The sequence below is a fragment of the Heteronotia binoei genome, chromosome 7 (genome assembly GCF_032191835.1).
Source record: "Heteronotia binoei isolate CCM8104 ecotype False Entrance Well chromosome 7, APGP_CSIRO_Hbin_v1, whole genome shotgun sequence".
NCBI classification, from domain to species: Eukaryota; Metazoa; Chordata; class Lepidosauria; order Squamata; family Gekkonidae; genus Heteronotia; species Heteronotia binoei.
Window position 1 is genome coordinate 84,541,307 of NC_083229.1, and position 22,514 is coordinate 84,563,820.

The 22,514-nt window shown below is 42.1% G+C and overlaps 1 protein-coding gene across 19 annotated transcripts in view; it reads right to left on the reverse strand.

The window, feature by feature from the left end:
• Positions 1-2,305: 2,305 nt before the first annotated feature.
• Positions 2,306-22,514, reverse strand: part of EPB41L3 (erythrocyte membrane protein band 4.1 like 3) — a 255,856-nt gene continuing 235,647 nt past the window's right edge. For 14 of the 19 annotated variants that reach the window (XM_060243957.1, XM_060243963.1, XM_060243960.1 and 11 more), the window contains 6 exons: positions 18,232-18,621; positions 17,117-17,248; positions 6,203-6,301; positions 5,320-5,400; positions 4,948-5,064; positions 2,306-3,302 (listed from right to left, as the gene is read on the reverse strand). In XM_060243957.1, coding sequence (XP_060099940.1) covers positions 4,954-5,064; positions 5,320-5,400; positions 6,203-6,301; positions 17,117-17,248; positions 18,232-18,621 — 813 coding nt within the window. In that variant the 3' untranslated portion in view covers positions 2,306-3,302; positions 4,948-4,953. The remainder of the gene's footprint in view (positions 3,303-4,947; positions 5,065-5,319; positions 5,401-6,202; positions 6,302-17,116; positions 17,249-18,231; positions 18,622-22,514) is intronic. The other 5 variants (XM_060243967.1, XM_060243956.1, XM_060243954.1 and 2 more) reach the window with 3 other exon arrangements.

The following is a 22,514-nucleotide window of genomic DNA, read 5'->3' on the forward strand; positions in this document are numbered from 1 at the left end:
TGGACATAAAAATCAATCCCATAAAAAAATAGATTCTTGTGCCGTGCTCAAAACAATGATAATGTTGATCTGTATAGTGTCTACTACAGATATGCTCTTATTGTATGAACCAAGAACTGTTTATTGTCTGAAATAAGCATCTGCTTGCCACTACCATTTGAACTAGTTTTGAGAACCAACCCTTTCAGCCACTTCAAATGTTTCCCACATTTTAATAGCAACTTTGACACTTAGCTCTATAAATTGCAGAATTAAAACAACAACAAACCAAACAAACTGCCTGTTCACAGGATAAGCTTTTCACAATGTAACTATTAGTTGGTCATTATTTTCGCTAACAATACTACCTGAAAGGAATAGTAATATAATTTCAGAATGTGGGTGTTCTTTTTTTTACACTTGATGCCTTAACGAGACTTTAGAGTGTAGTCTTCTGAGAAACATGGCACACTCATATCCTCAATAGCTGCCGTAAGGGGAAAAAGAGCTGCTTTTGGTTTTCACAGGGATGAAAGGAAGCAATAACAACTGGGTGTTATATTCAAATTTATGATGAGGTTAAGAAGCTGATAAATCTAAAACTTGACACAAAATGATCAATATTTGCTTTTCATTAAGTAAAAAAAGATTATGGTTTGACTGGGGAAAACAAGCTATACAAACAAGATCTTAAAGAAAAAATAAAAATGACTGCATGAAAGTAGATTCCTATGTCAACAGCAAGAATACTCCTGTGAGTGAGGTGTCACATTGTATTGTAAACATGTCCAAGAGTTGAAGGTGCATCAGCTTACAGCTATGACTACAATTAGGGGTTAATCAAAATGTGGCACATGTGTCAAGCTACTGGGAAGGAGTCAGTTGTATCTTCTGGTGATTTAGCTAAGTGTATAAACTTATTGCATGAACATTTTAGATATGCAAGTTCATGTGTGCCTATATTATTGTAACATGGAGAACTATCTGGAGAGCAATTTTAGCAGAGACAAGTAAACAAACAGTTATCCTGATTCATAGTTTTACATGAGGCCCATTAACAAGGTAGATGTTTCTTAGGCCTGATCAGATGATCGGAAGACCTATGACTGTGCACTGTGCCACCAGCAGGTTCATAATTTTGAGAAGATGCTACTTTACTGAAGCTCCACCTGGTGTAAATTCATGGCAGCCATGAATTTAATAATTAGTATGGCCCTTTATCAAGCTTATGTGGTCCATATATATTCTAATTATATGATCCCAACTAGGTCACAAACAATGTCCCCTCTAAACTGTGGAGTCTTGTGAGCAAAAATTTTAGCTTGTGAGCTACTGGATTAAAGTTGTGAGCTACTGGCATTAAACTTGTGAGTTGCTGCATAAATTAGTTTGCTCTGGGGCCAACTTTCCTGAGCTGAGACAAAAATGTGTGAATCAGAGGCTAAAAAATTGTGAGCTAGCTCACGCTAACTCAGCTTAGAGGGAACACTGGTCACAAGTCTGTTGGTGATTATATAATTATTCAGTAGGAAGTCACTGAACACCTGAACTGGTCATGTACTTCCACACATACAAGAACTATTGGATCAAGGCTCTTATTTTCATAGTTTATCTTCCTTCACATATATATATATTTTTCTAAAAATATTTATTCCATTTAATCTGTTGTAAAAAGAACGGATCTTACTTCACAGATGCTCTTGCCACTCAATTTACTTGGAAACATTTGTGTGTGACTTAGCTTTTTCCAGCAAGAATTGCCTTACATACATATTTGATAGTTCTATAAAATACACTTTATTACCTTTCTCTTTGACTAAAGAATAGTGAACAAAATGTTAATGAGTAACTAACCCAAAATAGTAAAGGGCACAATCAGCCCAAAATTAAGCTTTTTTTTAAAAAAATTATCCATTTCTGTCCTATTGAAATAAATTGAACTGCTTAACTTTGACTTGATTGTGCTCAGAGTACTTGCTGAACTGAGTAATTTTCTCATGATTTAGAATGGAAAATACAAAACAATTTTTTTCCAAAGCCAATGCTTAAAAAATAGTTGATTATACTCTTAATTTATGTGAAGCACATTACACAACTATATAATACAGAAGAATTTGGAGGGCATCTATGTACACAATTGTACAGAAGTTTGTTTACACTATTTTTCCGGCTTCTGTTTTTCTACGTGTACCTGTATAAATACTGTGTGGCATGGTGGAAAAACATATGTTATGCACATTAAAATGTCTTTTATATCATACAAATGGTGCTTGAAGCTTTGAGTACAGAAAACATGTTCTTAGACATAGACCAATACAAATTTGGATGCATTTACCACTTTTATTTCACTATGCAGAAACATACATTCACCATGTGTTGTGATGTGACTGACAGTGTAATGAAGACAGTATCCCTTAAGTGGATGTGAAAACCAAATATCAAATAATTTTTCAGTTGGTGTTCTGTACAAGTTTAAGGCTTTACTCACTCCTAGATAGGAAAATGCAACCACACTCTGAAAAGAAACATTTTCTGAGAACAAAAGGGAATTTCTTTTTTAAAATCAAGATTTCTGAGGAATAATGCTGTAATGCTAAGGAATGCATACACTTTAAAATAATCACAACATAATTTATAGGATAAGGATATGTGAAAGGTGGAAGATTTCTAACTTTAAACTTTGAATAATCTAAAATTATTAATACCTATTAAAGGTTTAAAGTCAGGTAAACAAAGCACATCTTGTAACCATTTAAACAATGTTAGAGACTGATTGTTTATTAGGCAATAATAAAACCAGATGACACAAGTATATGTTTCAAAGTGTTTACTGAATAAAGTGAGTTATTGGCACATCTAAGGTGATAAAACATTATACACAGTACCTATACAGCTTTTAGCATTTTAGGATAATCTTCATTTACCCTAACAAAAGTTTTGCCACCTAAGAAAATGTAATCTGTTTATACTTCCAATAATCTGTGAAGGCATGAACTGTTTTGTGTGTAACATGAGATCGCTGTTTTATACTGGTGATGAACGTGCAGGTACAGATGGAAACTTAGTTTTGGAAAATTAAAATGCTGCTTTTTTGTAATTTGTTCGTTGCTTCATGCAATATTGGGTTACTAATGCTGATTCAGATCGCTGTAAATGGGACAATATTTCTGCCAGTGTCTTTAAGAAGCAATCAAGATCAGTTCTTCCACACTGAAATTTTCTCTGGACAGATGTAAGCCTGCTAGGTAGAACCAAGACTCCATGTAGGTTCTGTTATTCCCAATGGCGTACATGACTGAATTCATATGAAAGCTACATTATTCCTGCAGTAGAGAGAATGTAGTTAAATTCCATGAAATAATCAATAACAAATTATAGTAGGAAATGACTGTGCTATAAATAGTATTATAACTCTCTGAGTCTAGTAGAATTAACTCTTTATAGCAGGGCTAATTCATAGGTGGGTATGAAGTAGAAATGATTCCAGAAGAATTATCTTAGGAATTCAATTTAGTCATTCAGTTCTTCTAAAGCAATATGCAAGAATTCCATAAAATTATAAAATGTTTGAGCCTGGTGAAGATAATCACCTGTGTTTTATATGGAAAAACTGCACTAAGTTATGGGGGCAAAGTGAAGTATAGCTCAGTATACAAAATATCTAGTCAAGTTTTGTAATCGCAGCAAAAAAGGTATTCATTTTTTTTTGGGGGGGGGGGCGTTGCTCAGTATTGTGGTGCATGCTTTGCAGGTAAAGCATACCAGGCTCAGTCCCCTACATGAGCTAGAAAGATTTTTTTCCCCATAAAACCATAGAGACCCACTGTATGTCAGAGTAGATACTACTGGATCAGACAGACCTATCATCTGACACAATATAATACAGTTGCTTGCATTAAGTATTTATTTATTCAAACTGCAAGAAGTGATGTGGTATCTACAATACATAACATTTTTTATACCCAGTTCCTGAATACCTTGCAAAAGAGACCCAACAATGAAATGTTTTCTTTGTCTGATCTATTGTGATTATCCCACCTTAGACATTTTCTTCATCTTTTATTTTATCTACACTTGAAGGTAGCCACCTGTAAACCTATTAAGAAGGCCGCCCAAATCCATTGGTGAGTCTCTATCTTCCATATGGGAATATATGACTTCTATCAATATTTGTGACTACACATTGCTTGAAACTCACTGTCAGTTCACACAAAGCAGAAGAAAAAATCCTTTTTTGCACACAACATTCAAAGCCACCTACAGAAGATGGTAGTATTAAGGGTTATTGCATAGCATGTTAGTATGCACAATGTATTCTAGCACATGCACATAATAATTGCAATACTGTCAAGATGCCTGTTTAGCTAGAGGCTGTCAGCATGCCTTTGTTGAAGTATAGCAGATAAGGAAAACTATTGTCTCCCCACAAGAAACAATGCACAGCAGTAGCCATACAAAAACAAGGAGATGAAGAGATGTAGATCTGTGCTTACTACAAAGTTAACTATGACAACATTTAAAAGTGGTTCAACTGTACCTGAACAACGTGGCAGTAAAAGCCTACAATTCTGATATTTCTGTCCGTAATATGACAGGCTGAAGTCATTACCAAATGCATAAATATTTACAGTTAAAAATGTTTCCTTGCTTTCCCACAAGCCATATGTGTAAGCTGTCTTCAGAAATTATTTAGGAGCATACTGGACTATGGAAGATGCATAACAACTAGCAAGCAGACACAAGCAAATGGGTTTATTCTATTTCTCTAACTGGCATTGTTTCAAAAAGGAGGAAAAAACCTATGGCTCTATGAACATAAAGTAAATCTCAGAATCACCGTTTTCATAAAATGTAGTACAAATGCCAGAGAGAATAAATAGAGAGGGTTAGAGATGAATTACAAAAGAAAAAATGCCTTTGTCACATGCCAGCTCAGTGAGTGACTGGGAAAAAATCTCAGCCTCTTACCTGTGGTCAATCCTCCCCATCTTCTGGTGTGATTTCTGTCTCTTTATGTACCACTACTTTGGTCACTGACATGTCAGGGTGCTGCTCTTTGGCCTCTTTAATTGCCTGAGCCAGCGCCTAGCCCAAGGAAACCACAGAAGGGCAAAAACAAGAAGGAGGTGGAACATGCATGATCAGTAGCAAGGTGAAGAGAGATTCATGATAAATTACACAGTTTGCAAATGAGGAAAAGTGATTCAAAACAGGAGTATCATCTTTGATCTAAAGACTAATATTTTTTTTAAAGGCATGCCAGTACTAACACTATCCTTAGATTTATAGTTAGAACACAGCAGACTAATTTGGGGATAATTGATAACTTATATACTATACCTGATCATGGTCAATGTCTGCATCTCCTGTGATGACTATTCGTTTTTCAATTCTTGTCTCTGATATGCCTCCTTTCACTGTCTAAAGGAAAGAAACAAACACTAACAAACACTGGTAGTTAATGTTTGCTCCCACTATCCAGAAAAATATATGTGTAGCATTTGTAACTATTGCCCAGTATATGTAGGGATGTATTGCGATGATGTGTCTAGCCCATGATCAGCTACCACTGTTTTGATAACTGTTTTCCTGGGTGACAGTATTTAACAAATTTTTTATTTTTGCAGTGGAATTTGCTGAAGACTTTTCTTGGTCATAAGAATTAAGTATCTAAGGCAGCACTTGGAATCATATTTGTGGAACCTGCTTGTCTATTTCCAGAGTTAGTAACAACAAATTGTTTAGATAATCTGTTCAGTAATTCAGACAACTGCCACGTATTGTTTACTCATTTAAAAAAGTCTGTGAGGAAGTCACAGGGCAATGAGACAACATTCAAGATTCAAGCTTGAATCTCCAATGTAAATTTATTTTAATTTTTGGTAAACAGCAGTTGCAAGAGGCCTTGAATTGGACTGGGGCTGCAATATGAAAGAAGTTTTTTGGTATCTTCTGCATTATCTTTTTTCCAACTTCAAGTGCAGCTGAATTTTGTCTTGTAGTGGAAAATAATTCAGACAAAAGGGCAATATTGGCACTATGGGGCCATCTGAGGCCAGAAAAGTGGCAGAGGGAGACACCCTCCCAGTCTCAGGCCAAATCAAGGTCTCCATAGCTACTGCATACAACAATACAAGTTTCTACCATTTTATATCTGGTTTGGCCTTCAGTTGCCCACCTTTGTTTCCATTTCATTTTAGCAACATATTTCTCAGGAACTTACTTTGGTGATGTGTGTAGTAGTTGTAGTACTGGTGGTTTCAGAAGTGATGGTCTGTGCACTCATCAGAACTCCAGGATCTGAATCAGCACAAGTATCTGCCTAGGGGAAACAAATGAACAAGTCTTTTATAATGATAAATATCTTGATTATACTAACCTATAGTTCATTGCCTTTAGATACCATCAGCCATGGTATCCTGGACAGCCTGGCTTACATGTGCTTTAGAAATATTGTGTTACTGTTATTGTTGGGTTTTATCCTTCTTTAAGGGTAATCTGCAATGGCAGGATGTGCTTAGGGACTCCTGCCCTAGCTGCTGGCCTCTGGGGTTCCACTAGATTCCATCTTGTCCCCCCATGATATTTGACAACTATATAAAACCACTGAGAGATGTCATCTAAATATTTTAAAGGCCATTAACATGCCAATGCCATTGAACTCTCTTTTTCCTTTCCATTCCAATGTTAAACTAGTATCTGGAAGCAGTCACAGGACTAGGTAAGGATGAACAAACTAAAGATTAATTCAAGTAACAGAAGTGCTGTTGATGATTTTTTGTTGTTCTGTCACAAAGTCAAGTCCAACTCTTTGCGACTCCATAGACCAAGTCATTCCAGGCCCTCCTGTCTTCCACCATCCTCTGAAGTCTGCTTAAATTCATGTTAGTTACATCAGTAATGCTGTCCAGCCATCTCATCTTTTGCTGTCCCCTTCTTCTTTTGCCTTCTGTCTTTCCCAGTGTAATGTACTGAGTGATGAGACGTGTTGAAGGCAACATGCTTTATTAGCGAGTACATCACAAGGCAAGGTAATGCGGGCCGGATCCCGATTATATACATACCCTGGAACAACCCTCAGTCTGGCCAGGTCCAATCCTGGCCAGTTAAACTTCCCGCCAAAGATCTTGATTGGCAAAGTGTATTTGCGGAGCTACATCTGGGGACCAGTGGACTTCCACTGGTCACCTCTGTAACGTCCGCTGTGTTGTAATTTCAGGACTGAAATGCAAGACACAACACTCCTCCCTCCCTAGTTCAAGACACGAAGTCTTTCAAGTAGGCTGGCACCCTGCGTTCCCGGGTCGACCTCCTTGGGGTTATTTGGGGAGTTGGAGCGGCTGCCGTGGCTGGCGGGGTGGCTGGTTCCTTGTGGTGGGGTGACGCCGGAAAAGGGCTATCCATCGCCTGTTGCTGTTCCAGAATCTCCTCTCTGGAGGGGATGCTCCCTCTGCTGTGGTGCTCTTCCGCCCGCATAGTCGGTGCAGCCGGCATTGGCTGGGCAGCATCCGGGGGTGTTGCTGTTAGTACTCCCCCGCTTCCTGCTCCCCCGATTGCTGTCGGTTCTTCCGGCAATGTGCGACGGCGCAGCTGGTCAATATGCCTTCTTAGGATCTGGCCCCCCTTCGACGAGACCTCGTAGGAGCGGGACCCGGTGACCCGCAGCACCTGGGCGGCTAACCACTCCAGCCCTCTTGCAAAGTTTTTTGCGTATACCGGATCCCGTGGAAAGAATCCCCTAGTGGCTTCCCTGGTTTCGGGGGAACTGCAGAAGTCCGTAGCCCGGTCAGGATGCAACCTGTCTAGCCTCATGATCAACTGCCTCCCCATTAGTAACTCGACAGGGCTTAACCCAGTGACGGGGTTGGGGGTGATTCTGTTATCAAATAGGAAGGCTGCCAGGCGGTGATCCCAATCTCCCTGTACAATGCAACCCAAGGCCTCTTTAGTGGTGTGCACCATGCGCTCTGTGCAGCTGTTGGTGGCTGGATGGAAAGGGGCGGACCGAATGTGCTGGATGAGGTACCGATTCAAGAACTCCTGGAATTCCTGGGAGGTGAAAGTGGTCCCATTGTCCCTGACGAGGGTCTCGGGGATCCCATGAGTGCAAAAGACCTTTCGCAAGGCTCTGACCACCATCACAGTGGAGGTTGAAGCTACGGGAATCACTTCCATCCACTTGGTGTATGCATCGACTAAGATAAAGAATATTTGGTGTGGTATGGCCCCGCAAAGTGTAGGTGTAACCGGGACCACGACCTCCTATTAGACTCCCAGCGGTAGACAGGGGCACTGGGCGGATCAGGTCGGGACTCTTGGCAGGGTTGGCACCTTTGAACCCACCGTTCTATCTCCTTGTCCATCCCCGGCAACCATACATAGCTACGTGCCAGGACCTTCATGCGCACTATCCCCATGTGTGTTTCGTGCAGGGCTTCCAGCACTTGCTTCCACAATGGGGGGGGGGGAACCACCATCCTGCTATCCCAGAGAAGGCACCCCTTGTTCATGGGCAGTTCTCTGTGTGATGCAAATGCCCTGAATTCTGCGTCCAGTTTGCCCGTGGGCCACCCTCTTCCCACCCAGTCTAAAACGCGTGCGAGGATGCGGTCTCTACCCGTGGCCCTAGCAACCTCGGCGGCATGGAGGGGCCGCTCTGGTAGATTCTCTATAAGCATCACATGGTGGGTGGGGGCGGGATCCGGGTCCATAGAGGGCAGCGGCAGGCAGCTGAAGGCGTCTGTGTGACCCATAGCTTTGCCGGGGCGGTGGACCAGGGCATATGTGTACGAGTTGAGGAACTGGTTCCACCGCAAGATACGCTGTGACAGAATTTGCGGTGTCTGGCGGTCTGGGGTGAGGCCCAGTAGCGGCTTATGGTCCGTGGCAATCGTGAAACGCCTACCGTACAGGTAGTTGTTGAATTTATGCACACCCGCCACTATTGCCAAGGCCTCCTTGTCTATCTGGGCATAGTTACGCTCTGCGGGGGTCAGGGTCCTCGAATAGTAGGCCACGGAAACCTCCCTCCCATCCGGGAATTGGTGCCCCAGAACGGCACCCATCCTGTACGGGGAAGCATCATAAGCCAGAATCACTGGTAAGGATTCTTCAAAATGGTGGAGCACATCATTGGAAACTAGGAGGTCCTTGACTGCCTGAAAAGTGACGGCCTGCTTCTTTTCCTAGACCCACGCAGCATTTTTATTGAGGAGCCTATGAAGGGGTTCTGCGATGGCCACTTTGTGGGGCAAAAATGAATGATAAAAATTTAATAATCCCAAGAAACTTTGTAACTCCATCTTGCACGTGGGGGCCGGGGTGTGGACAATAGCCCTGGTCTTGTCGGCCGTCGGGTGGATTCCCGCGGCATCTACTGCAAACCCCAAGAACTCTACCCTCGACACCCCGAGGGAACACTTCTCCCGCTTTAACTCCTGCTGCCTGGAAACGGCGGAGTACCTCACGCAGACGGCTGCTGAACTCCTGAGTATCCAGGGTGGCGATCAAAACATCATCAAAAAAGGGTTGCACTCCTGGGATCCCTTTGAGAAGAGCATCCATTATGCTCTGAAAAATCCCCGGTGCCACACTAACCCCAAATTGCAACTGCCGCACCTGAAAAGCTCCCCTGTGAGACATAATAGTCTGGGCTTCTGCTGTCTTGGCGTCCACCGGGAGTTGCTAGTACGCCTGGGCCAAGTCCAGTTTCCCAAAAACCTTAGAGCCTGCTAGGGCTGCCAGTACGTGGCTGACCACTGGAACAGGATATGAAGTGCCTTATTTATTGTGCACTTGTAATCAATGCATATGTGCACATCTCCATTCGGCTTCACTGGAGTGACTATGGGTGTTTCCCATGCAGCATAGGATACCGGTTCTAGCCCTTCCTGGGCCGTGAGGTGGTCCAGCTCTGCTTCTGTTTTTGGTTTAAAAGCGAATGGAACTCGCCTGGCCTTCAGCCTTATCAGTCTCACGTGGGGATCGAGGGTAAGGTGATGGGAGGCCCCTTGTAGTACCCCAGGGACCCATCAAACACTTCCGGGAATTCCTGGCACATGTGCTCAAAATTTTGCATTCGCATCTGCTGCACCCCAACTATTTGAATACCCAGCGGTCGAAACCAGGCCAGCCCCAGTAATGTGGTGAGCTGGCGTTTGGCCACGAGAATGTCCAGCTTGCCTTTAAAGTTCTTAAACTCTACCCTTACAGTGGTCCAACCCAAAATCTGTACAGGGTTTTTTTGGAAGTCCCACAGTATGAAGTCCACCGGTCGCAGCCAGGGTCGGCCACGGGGACAAAGTTTTCTTAGAGACTCCTCCGAAATTATGGAGATGGAGGAGCCCGAGTCCAGCTCCATTAGGCATGCAGCACCCTCGATTAAGACCGACACCCTGACCTTATCTGGGGTGGTGAGGGGCAAGTTCATTACCTGCAGGCTAGTCGATGCAGTCGAGTAGGCATTGGTTGAGTCGTGGTTGGTGGACTGGCGTCTTCGGGTGGCCTTGGCTATGTGGCCCACTCTTCCTCAGTTCCTGCCGTCCACGTTGCGGTAGGGGCAGTCCCAGCACTCGTGTGGATCCCCACAGCTGGCGCATTTGGTGTTGGCTGGTCTCTCTGTTGCTTGTGGCCGTGTGGGTGATCTCAGCCCCATTCCTGTTTGGCGACGTAGCTGGTTTGCTTCCTCCTCCTCTGGGTTGCCAAGTGCCATCTCCTCCTGGTGGACGGCTTCCGTTCGCGGGTTGTTGTAAGCTTTGGTTGCTGTCTCGAATGTGGTGGCTTCATTGAAGGCGAGTTGGAGGGTGAGCTCTTCCTTTGTGAAGAGCTTCTGCTGCAGTCTTTCGTCTTGGAGGCCCCAGACGAAGCGATCCCTCAGGGCTTCCTCCAGCTTTTCAAAGCTGCAGTTCCCTGCGATTTGGCGGAGGGCGGCCAGGTAGACAGCAGCTGTCTCTCCTGCCCCTTGATCCCTCTTGTGGAAGAGGAATCAGCAGGCGACGATGGAAGGCTGGGGCAAGAAGTGCCCGGTCAGGAGTCTGACTGTCTCCTCGTAAGTTTTCTCTGTGATCTTAGCAGGGGCCGTGAGACCCTTTGCGATCTCGAATGTAGTCTCCCCGCAGACACTCAGGAGCACGTCTCTCTTATGGCTGTCATCTGTAATCATGTTCACTCATAGGTAGCAGTTGACCCGCTCCGTGTAGGTCTCCCACCTATCGGGGTTGGCGGGGTCGAACTCTGCAAGGTGGCCCGTCGTCCCGTCGTAAGAACTTGTGGGCATTCGATGAAATTGCTGAGCAGACAGGTTAAAACGGATAAAAGGAAGTACTTCTTCACCCAAAGGGTGATTAACGTGGAATTCACTGCCACAGGAGGTGGTGGCCGCCACAAGTATAGCCACCTTCAAGAGGGGTTTAGATAAAAATATGGAGCACAGGTCCATTAGTGGCTATTAGCCACAGTGTGTGTATATATAAAATTTTTTGCCACTGTGTGACACAGAGTGTTGGACTGGATGGGCCGTTGGCCTGATCCAACATGGCTTCTCTTATGTTCTTATGTCCCACTTGGGTTAGCTATGGCGGTGGTGGACGCTTCCTTCTCCCTCGAATGCGTGCTTTCCTCGTCTCCGGCCAGGTCAGCGAAGTCCCGCTTGGGGAGTTACCTGGCTAGAATCCCATCCTCGTCGCCACTGTAATGTACTGAGTGACGAGACGTGTTGAAGGCAACATGCTTTATTAGTGAGTACATCACAAGGCAAGGGAACGCGGGACGGGTCCCGATTATATACATACCCCGGAACAACCCTCAGTCTGGCCAGGTCCAATCCTGGCCAGTTAAACTTCCCGCCACAGATCTTGATTGGCGGAGCGTATTTGCGGAGCTACATCCGGGGACCAATGGACTTCCACTGGTCGCCTCCGTAGCGTCCTCTGTGTTGTAATTTTGGGACTGAAATGCAAGCCACAACAGCATCAGGGTCTTCTCCTGTGAGTGATCCCTTCTCATTTGGTGGCCAAAGTAATTGAGCTTCAGCTTCAGCATCTGACCTTCGAGGGAAAAATCAGGGTTGATTTCCCTTAGGACCGACTGATTTGATCTTCTTGCAGTCTCAAGAGTCTTCTCCAGCATCATAATTCAAAAGCATCTATTCTTCTCTGCTTGGCCTTCCTTATGGTCCAACTCTCACATTACTACTGGGAATACCATCACTTTGACTATATGGACTTTTGTTGACAGGGTGCTGTCTCTGCTTTTTATTATACTGCTTATGTTTGTCATAGCTGTCCTCCCAAGGAGCAAACTTTTTTTTTTATTTCATGGCTACAGTCACCATCTGCAGTGATCCTGGATCCCAGGAATGTGAATTCTGTCACTACTTCCATATCTTCCAGAATGTCTTCCATGTCTACCAGAATGTTTACAGAAATGAACATACAACCAGTATATCAGTTATACTGGTTTCCAGTTTTGTTTCCAGGCCCAATTCAAATTGCAGTTTTTTTTATCATCAAGGATCTTAATTCTAAAGTAATTTTCATATCCACACATAGTCATGGGAAATACTATGACAAGAATTATCTTGAGCTTGGTTAATAGTGGGTGTTTTTACATTCAGTTTTGATCCAGAGTTATTGACTATTCAAATTGCTTGCCACTGTTCCGGTCTAATTATTTCCTTTTTACATTTGTGGATTTGCTGTGCTCTTTTTGCGGAGCTAAACTTCTGTATTGCAGCTCATGCACAGACTTCTGATGTCAGTTACAGGAACTGCAGATATATGGTTCTGAGACATCACATTTTTCTTGAAGCCTGATTGCTACATTCTGCAGATCTTTCCAATGTTCACAGTTTCCTTATTACTCTATGATGTGGATTATTGTGAGCAAAAATTAAACTTTGTGAGATGAGCTGTGATCAGGGCAGCCAAAATACCATTGCTTAGTACAAGGCTGTATACAATTGCTTAGATATCATCACCATACAAATGTAAATTGAGGCAAGCAATGAGATGTGAAAATTTCAAGTGCTGTCAATTCTCATGCAAATTGGTGGCACCTTGTGGCTTTCAAAGGGACAGGGAGTAGGGTCTGAAAATACAGAGGAAAACTTCTACATTCATTTGATACGCCTCTTGAGAAATAACCAGATCAAAACTAGTTTCAAGAAAAATGAGGCAACAGCAGAGCCGGCACCCATTTCACCTGAACAAATGTAGATGTTTCAGGAAGCAACAATGCAAGACAGTTGTGAGCACGTTCTGTAGTGTAAAAGTTGAGTTACCAATGTGGAGATAGAGAGCAACAAACTGTCAGTGTAAAAACACCCAGTAACACTTCTTTACAATTAAGAATCTTTTCTAGCTCCTTCATGGCTGCCCTTTTCAGTCTCAATCTCCTGATTTCTTGGTTGCAGTCTCCTTTTTGGTTGATGGGGTGTAACTGGAGGAGACTGACCAAGAGATCTTGGCGTCATGGTAGATGATGAAGAAGATATTGCATTCAGAATCTCAGAGTCTCAGAGCAGCTCACAATCTCCTTTATCCTCCTCCCCCATGACATAAACCCTGTGAGGTGGGTGGGGCTGACAGGACTCTTACAGCAGCTGCCCTTTCAAGGACAACCTCTGTGAGAGCTATGGCTGACCCAAGGCCATTCCAGCAGGTGCAAGTGAAGGAGTGGGGAATCAAACTCGGTTCTCCCAGATAAGAGTCCACACACTGAAAATGTTGAGACACTGTGCGATGGCAATACAAAAGACCAACGCTTTTCTAGGGATTATTAGGAAGGGAACTGAAAAGTGAAAACAAATCAGCAAGTATCATAATGCCACTGTATAAATTGATGGTGCAGCCTCATTTGGAGTACTGTGTACAATTCTGGTCACCACACCTCAAAAAAGATATTATAGCATTGGAAAAAGTGCAGAAAAGGGCAACTAGAATGGTTAAAGGGTTGGAACATTTTCCTTATGAAGAAAGGTTAAAGTGCTTGGGGCTCTTTAGCTTGGAGAAACGTCAACTGAGGGGTGACATGATAGAAGTTTACAAGATTATGCATGGGATGGAGAAGGTAGAGAAAGAAGTACTTTCCTCCCCATCCCACAATATAAGAACTCATGGACACTCAATGAAATTGCTGAGCAGTTGGATTAGAATGGATAAAAGGAAGTACTTCTTCACTCAAAGTGTGATTATCACATGGAATTCACTGCCACATGATGCGGTGGCAGCTACAAACATAGACAGATTCAAGAGGGGACTGGATAACCATATGGAGCAGAGGTCCATCAGTGGCTGTTAGCCACAGGGTATAGATGGAACTCTGTCTGGGGCAGTGATGCTCTGTATTCTTGGTGCTTGGCTGGCACAGTGGGAGGGCTTCTAGTGTCCTTGTCCCACTGGTGGACCTCCTGATGGCACCTGGGGTTTTTGGCCACTGTGTGACAGAGCATTGGAGTGGATGGCCATTGGCCTGATCCAACATAGCTTCTCTTATGTTCTTACGTTGATGACAGCCTTAAACTTGTGCAATTCCTTAGAATTCCTTTTGTCTTCTTCATTTTCTGCTGTAATTCTGCTCTGGCATTTTCTGCTTTAATTTTCACCAATAGTCATTAAAAGTCTTTGCTATTTTCTGCCAGTAATATGATGTCATCTGCATACCTCAAACCAATTTTCACTTTACCTTCATCTAAATTCAGTTTTCCTTATAATATGTTCTTCATATATATTGAAGATAGAGGGAAATAAAGCACATCCTTGTCAGGGATAAAATGCATCCCTATCTGACACCCTTGCCAATTGGGAATGATTCTGTTTCTCTATATTCTTTCCTAACAGCAACCTCTTGTCTGGAGTACAGGTTGTGCATCAAAACAATCAGATGCTATGGTACGCCTATTTCTTTAAAACCCAAACATAACATTTTATGATCTACATAGTCAAAAGCTTTGCTGTAACCTATGAAACACAAGCTGATTTTCTTCTGAAATTCTCTCATATGCTCCAGTAACTGACGTAAATTTGCAGCATAATCTGCAGTACTTCATCTTCTGAATCCAGGTTGAATATCTGGCATTTCTCATTCCATATATAGAAGAAGAAGATGAAGATAGAAGATATTGGATTTATATCCCGCCCTCCACTCTGAAGAGTCTCAGAGCGGCTCACAATCTCCTTTACCTTCCTCCCCCACAACAGACACCCTGTGAGGTGGGTGGGGCTGGAGAGGGCTCTCACAGCAGCCGCCCTTTCAAGGACAACCTCTGCCAGAGCTATGGCTGACCCAAGGCCATGCTAGCAGGTGCAAGTGGAGGAGTGGGGAATCAAACCCGGTTCTTCCAGATAAGAGTCCGCACACTTAACCACTACACCAAACTGGCTCTCCTATAGTAACAGTCTTTGTTGTAAAATTTAAAGCATCACTCTACTTGCATGAGAAATTAATGCAGTGTTTGACATCTCCTTTTTTCAGAATTGTTATGTGGACTGAGGATTTGCAGTCAGTCGGCCACTGCTTTGTTTTCCATATTTGTTGGCATAGTGTTTAAGATTTTGATGGACTCTATTTCTGTGGCTTGCAGTAGCTATATTGATATTCTATCTACTTCTGGTGATTTACAACTACTTTGAGTGCCACTTTCACTTCACTGTGTAAAACTGAAGGTTCTTCTTCAAAAGATTCTTTTTTGAAAGAATATGTCATCCTTTCTCATCTGCAAAGTTTTTCAGTGTATTGTTCCTATTTTTTCTTCATTTTATTCTATTCGCTTAATGCACTTCCTTGTTGATCTTTCAGCATGCCTAACCATGCTTTAAATTTCTCTTTGATTTTTTGGATGTTGTGGAACAGATCTTTTGTTCTTCATTTTTGTCGTTCTCGTCTATTACTTTACACTTGTTATTATAATAATTCTCTTTGTATGTGCAAGTCACTGGAACATTGCATTCAAACTTCAGATTCTATTTCTGTTACCTTTTACTTTTGCTTCTTGTCTGTCTTTAGCAATTTTAAGAGTTCCATAGGTCATCCCACTGAGGCTTTTCATTTCTTTTGGCTACAGGAATAATCTTTGAGCATTCTTTCTTGATAATATTCTGGTTTCAACCCATAGTTCAGGTTCACGTTCACTTGAAGTTTGTAATACAAACTGTCCTTTATATAGTCCTTAAATTCTTCAGGAAGGTTGTGTTTTTCTGTGGCTTTATTCTAATTTTAATATTAACAATTCATGGTCTTTAGCACAGTCAGTTCCTGGACTTATTTTAGCAGAATCCAGCTTCTGTTTCCAAGTATGTATTCTGTTTGCTTTCTATATTGGTCACTTTTCCACATATACAATAATACGTTGAGTTGCCTGAAACATGTATTCACAATGAACAAATTGTATCTCCTGCTTTATTTCATGCTCCTAGCCAAATCTTCCAACAATATTTGATTCTGGTTTGTTTTCTTCTTTGTGTTCTAGTCACCTATGATTATCAACACATCTTGTTTAGGTATGTGATCAATTTCTTCCTCATCAGCATCTGTAGATGGGGCATAAACTTGAATGATGGTTATACTGATAGGCTTCCATGAAGTCTGATTAATATTATTCCGTTTAGGCTTAGCATTATAGGGCCACTATTTAAACCTCTACCAGGGTACCACACTCTTCTGGGGTTCATGTACATCAGGAAAAGGTTATGAGGGAAAGGGTTTACTTTGCTCTTTAGTCTTGATCCAACAACCTGTCCCCAGCTGTTATTTACAGTTTTTTAAAAAAATCCAAACATAGACCTTCCAGCTCTTGTCTAGATCAGCCTTTAGAAAAACTGGATTTGGCGCTTACAAATCCTGATGCTGATCCTCTGACATAATGAGAACTGAAGAAAAATGTTTTACTTGCCTTTTCTGACTGATAGCATTTTTTCATCACTATTTCAGTATTTAAGCGTTATATGTAGGATAATTATGTATTAAAAAATCCAGATGGCTAGAAAGTTCAAGAAACTAAGACCAAAACTGTATTGAAAGGCTCCTGAGCTAAGAATCAATGCAATCCTTGAGAACTGGACATACTAGTTACAGTGTGTCATTCATTTTCCCAGCACCAGTCTACATTTCGTTACAACCAACAGAATATAGTATTTCTTACCTCAGATGACTCATATGTAATTGTTTTTGTTTCAGTATGAACGATGGGCACTTCCTTTATAGAAATTTCAGTTTTCTCGCCAGCTGAAGAAACACTTCCAAAACTGATTGTTTCTGTCTTCACAGTTGGTGACTATTTTAATGAAAAGAAGTATTTTCAGGGTATATTAAAGTTATGGAGCTCTAAAATAATTGTGGAATAAAACAATTGTGAAATATGTTACTGCATATGTTGAGAAAAATATTTCCACTGTAAGACAAAACACTCAAATATGCATCATCAGCACTTTACAGCAATGTTTGTATCTAAACCAGGACTGTATTTAATGTAGAACATCTTTAAAGAGGAGTGAGCCATGTAATTTTTAGCTTAATTTTTGTTTTGTAATTGTCCAGGTTCATATAAGCTTGTTTTCCTTCAATATCAAAAGCAGGTTAAGTCATATAGATGGCAATTAGAGAAGATAATTTCTAGTAATCAATTGGAATTTGGTAGGCATGAGAAGTGTGGAAGGAAAGCTTATTGCCAGATAAGGCAGATCAACAGATGTTGATATTTCTGTTGAATAGCCCACTGAAGTCCTGTGTTCCTGGTAAGATTTGTCACAATACTTAGCATGGTCAGGCACTGATGCTCAACAGCACACATTCGTTTTGGCAGACTACAAGATATGTCTTGCCTAAACTCAAAACAAAACCCAGAAACCAGCAGCAAGCATCAAGATTGCCATGCAAGGGAGAAAATGCAGACTGTTTCATATGTGATATTTCCTACAAAGATCCCATATATCCATGTACGAAACAGCTTCAATGCAAGGTTTATGTTGTCACATGTATTTCAGTTCATGAATATGCAGAGAAATAAATACATGTACAACTTACATACGTTATAGTGCAATCATATTTTATAGTGTAAACACAGCTTTTATTTGTGAAAGCCGTCCATGGAAGAAACAATTACTGGGAAGCAGCACTATTCTAAGAGGAGAAACAAACTGCTCACTAAACAGCAACACTAGTCTAACATGTTCTGAACACTTCATAAATAAATTCAATATTAAAAATGCATCTATTTGTGCTTTTTGTAGAATTAACTAATTCGAAGTTGTTAATTACCTCAAAAAGAGGTTTTCTTTCCAGTGCATCCAAAACTAGGGCTGTTGCACTCTGCTGCTCCTCTTGCTCATGAGAAACAGTGGTAGTTTCTTCCTGTTTGGTTACAGTTTCCTCAGTCTCCTGCCCTTTTTCCTCTTTAGCCCCCTCAGTCACAGCACAGCCCTCCTTCCCTTGGGTGCCAGACGCCACATGAGACATTGCCTGTGCTGTAGCATCCAGCTGAACGCCAGCCAAAGTAGCAGCATCCCCACTTGCATGCACATTTATCACATCTCTCTCTTCGACCAATACAATTTCCTGCACAACCTTCATCGCTGTCTCCGGTTGCTGCTGCTCCTCTGTCTTCTTTTCACCAGAACGTACCTCCTGATCAGTCTTTGCTTGTGTTCTCTGCAGGGGAAAACGGGGGAAAATCCACTTACTTTTAAATCATTCTCGGTGGTTTCAGGATGGATCAGTCAATCCTCTTGGGAAAATGATGCTCATTGTTGCAGGCAGGGTTGCTAGGCCTTGATGACCCCAATGAGAGGGGCTTCCCACAATGCTCTCAGACCATCTCTTGAAAAAGCCTCTGCTATACACTTTAAACATTAAGAAAACCTTACGAAAACATATTCCAGCATCCATCAAGCCAGTAAATATAGAAAAGAAGTGGGGTGAGGGGAGGGGAAACTGTAAAGAGCGGAGGATATCCCACAGGACATAACTATGCTAGGATTGGTGGAGGCTGTCCTTTCAGAAGCCACTTCAAGGTTCTTGTACCTGTCAAGCTGCAGAGTGCTGCATGACCTTAATGGGTGGGAGGAAAACTGTACTACTCTGGAAATGGAGAAAGTGGACAATAATTGAAAGTGAACAAATTTCCCTTTCTACAGAGGGTCATGGGTGGGGCAGTCTGAACTCTGGGATATAGCAAAGCGTTTTACTCCCAGGGAAGGAACATAATTCAGACAGCAAATATGCTTTGTGGAACCTTTCTGCCAAATGCTGCCAGGGAGATTTAGAAAACAAAACAATATGCAGCTGTGACAAGTGAATTAGTATGCATGTTCATTGGCTGTCCCATAAATGGGTGGAAGAGTCTCATTTGCTGCAAAGGCAGATGTTCTCTTTAGAGCAGCAGAGGGTAAACCAGGCTTCTGGGAGTTACTTTTTTTAAAGAATCAGACACAAAATGGCAGCTGTGCAGGCAGAGCCAGTCACACAAGCAGCTCGCCTGAAAAAATATTACTAGTCTACTTATGGACAGAACAGAATTTTGAACAGTAACCCCCCAGATGAGATTACTTCAGTTTGCATATCCATTTATTTTAACCCCTTATAGAAGCTAGCAATGAACTTAAGTTCAATGGCTGATCCAAACTATCTTTGCCTTCAAGACTGCCTGAGAGGACTGAAAGCTAAGGTACTCTAAGGAGGTTATTGCTGCACTCATGATGTCATGCAAGACTTCTATCAACAGGAACTATAACAACACATGGGAAGAAGCTTGTGTCATCGTATGAGGAAAGGTCTTTTATCTGGTTTTTCCACAAGAAACTGAAAGTGTAAGTACATGAAACACCAATCGGCAGCGCTGTCTGCAGTTATGGGGCAAAGGCCCTGTACTGTAAGAAAAGAGTAAGAATTTCCTCTGGGCTTTTTGAAAAGGAATGCGCATGTAAACTGACAAGGTCACCAATGTCAGAAAGTCCTCCTGACTGATGGCTGCTCTAATACAACTACTAAGCCATTTTAAATCTAGGATGACCCACATGCCCTCACTTTTCTTTGGGATATTAAAGAGAGTTAATCCCTAATATCTTCAGGTCCTGCTTGAAGTAGAAGTCAATGCCTGGAAGACACTGGTGTTTTGGAACTTGGAACAAATTTATTGCAAAAGTTCTTTCAAAAGAATATCCTCAGCTATTGTCTCTAGCTCCCACCAATCAGAATTTGACAAAAAATGTTGCAAGGAGTTCTTTCAAAAGAATGTCCTCATTGTCAATCACCAGTCAAAAATTGACTGCTGTGATATTTCTGCAAAATCTTGGGACTCCCACTATGCCCTGAGAAAAACCAATGCTGTTAACATCACAATGCTAAGTTTCTTTTTCTGATCCCCTGGCTGGACAGGAAGACTTGTTATACTATGGTCAGGATCCTTCTGCAGAATTTTAGGTCTCTGCAACTCATTTTTGAAGTTCTGGTAATTCCTGGATTTAGAGGCAAAGATGAGCTCTCATTAAAAGGATTGAGATTTCTCTTGCCGTATTCGTTTATTTTAAATTCTGGTAGTTAAAACTTTTTCCCTGTCTTTGGGGTTTTTTTTACCAGGAAGGTATCCAGAGAGTCCCTGAAGAGTTTACATTTTTTGTCTGGAAAAGCAGCAAAGCCTGATTGCAATGCTGGATCCATTTCCAAACTGCAAAGCTCTGTATTCCTGCAGGCAGCAACACGACCCTGGATCTTGGTGATAGTTGGATGGTATCCAAGGGATGTATGTACAAGCACAAACTACTGCCAAGGAAATTTTTCTTCAGCCTGCTCTTCAACTCATGTGGAACACAGTTATCCACTGAATAAAAAAATAACTAGCTCAGATATATACCTTAGCAAACAGATGCTTACTGCTGCAGAAGAATCGTTAAAAGTTTTAAATAATCAAATTGATTATTTTGCCACATGTCTTGTATGCAAAACCCATCTGATTCCTCCAGCATGTTTGAATTGGAAGTCAGATCTGCTATTGGGGCATCTACATAAAATGTTCTGAAGCATTCTGAGATCACAGGAATTAGTGAGTAAAACTGAGAAACCAGTTGGTGGGTGGACTCTGCCCTAGGAGAAATGTCCTATTCCAACTGAACATGCACAATGTTATTAAAGACTGATGGAACAGCAGAACAAGATGTGTGGTTCCCATTTGAGGAAAAGCTATACAAGACCCAACAGACAGATGGGTAGAAGCCTCTCACTGGAGGGTTCAAGAACTCTAATGTCTTTTGGAAGCTGCTTTGGAAACACCTAAAGAAGATACCGGAGGGAACAAGCTTGAGAAAGATTTTCCAGCAGCCCTTCTTTCAGTGACTTATGGTCAGGAGCTATGCAATCTATTCCTCTTGAAGTTGAGGATATTTTCTTGTGAAAGAGAGGAATATATATTGTAAGGGGAAGAAGAGGGTGGGAAATGGCACTGGCTTCTGTCCTGTGAGGCTTCTTCCCTAGCAGGAATGGGAATGGCTCTTCCTTTTGGACATGTTTATGCTTTCTGAGGTTTTATGGCAATCAGAGTGGTATGGAGAGGTGCTTGGGTCAGCTCCCCTAAAGCTTGTCAAAGTATTTAACCCAAGAGATTTCACTGAGCTATTTTCCCAGAGAAATCAGCTAAAGGACTCCCCTCCACCATTCCTATACTTACAGAGGATTCAGACAGCATATGTTTTAAGGTGAGAGGAAAGACAAATATTGAGACTAGACTAGCACCTATGAAGTATTCAGTACAAATACTGGCTGCTTGAGTATACACCCTGCCATCCTGGTTTACTGGCAAGTAGAGATTTCCGGCTCTTTATCCAAGTCCTGTTGCTCCTTTTGCAACTGCCTATCTCCACACTCTAAAGACTAGGAGTGAGGAGGGGAAAGCTACTCCACTGGCATTTTGGTGTGTTATCAACCTCCCAAGCTGAAGTGCTAAGTGTGCCTCCCCCCTCTTCCGTTTGATGTCTTTGGCTGAGAAGACAATGATGTATAGATCTCCTGTAAAGTCAGTCTATCCGCCCCCCCCCCCACTCCAGGGAACCGACCCAAGCCTACAGACCCCTAGCTAAAAGAAGACAGAAGGATACTAGGGTTATCTTCACTCTTGGAAAAGTGAAGCCCATTATCTATATTGTCTCCTAGCCAAATAGTGCTGAGCTGGAAGCATCATTGGAAACCCCTCCTCTTGCTGGAGGTCATTATAACCTAAAGATCTTGCCTGCAACAACTGGAGGCATTTCCCCAAGGCAGCAGGCTGTCTCAGCCTTGAACCATCAGGGAAAAAAGTCAATGGCAGAAACCATTATTACGCTTATCCGCTTTGTTTCTTTAAGAGATGCTTAGCTTTTGATGTTGATGTAACTAGTAGAGTGTACATGTACATACGTATGTATATAATTTGCTGTCAAGTCACAGCCAACTTATAGTGACCCCCCCTTATGGTTTTCAAGACAAAAGACATTCACCTGGGCTATCCAGGTCAGGGCTTAGTAGTATACAGGTCTTAGTATTACAGTCAGAAGAGATTACATAGCATTCTGTTT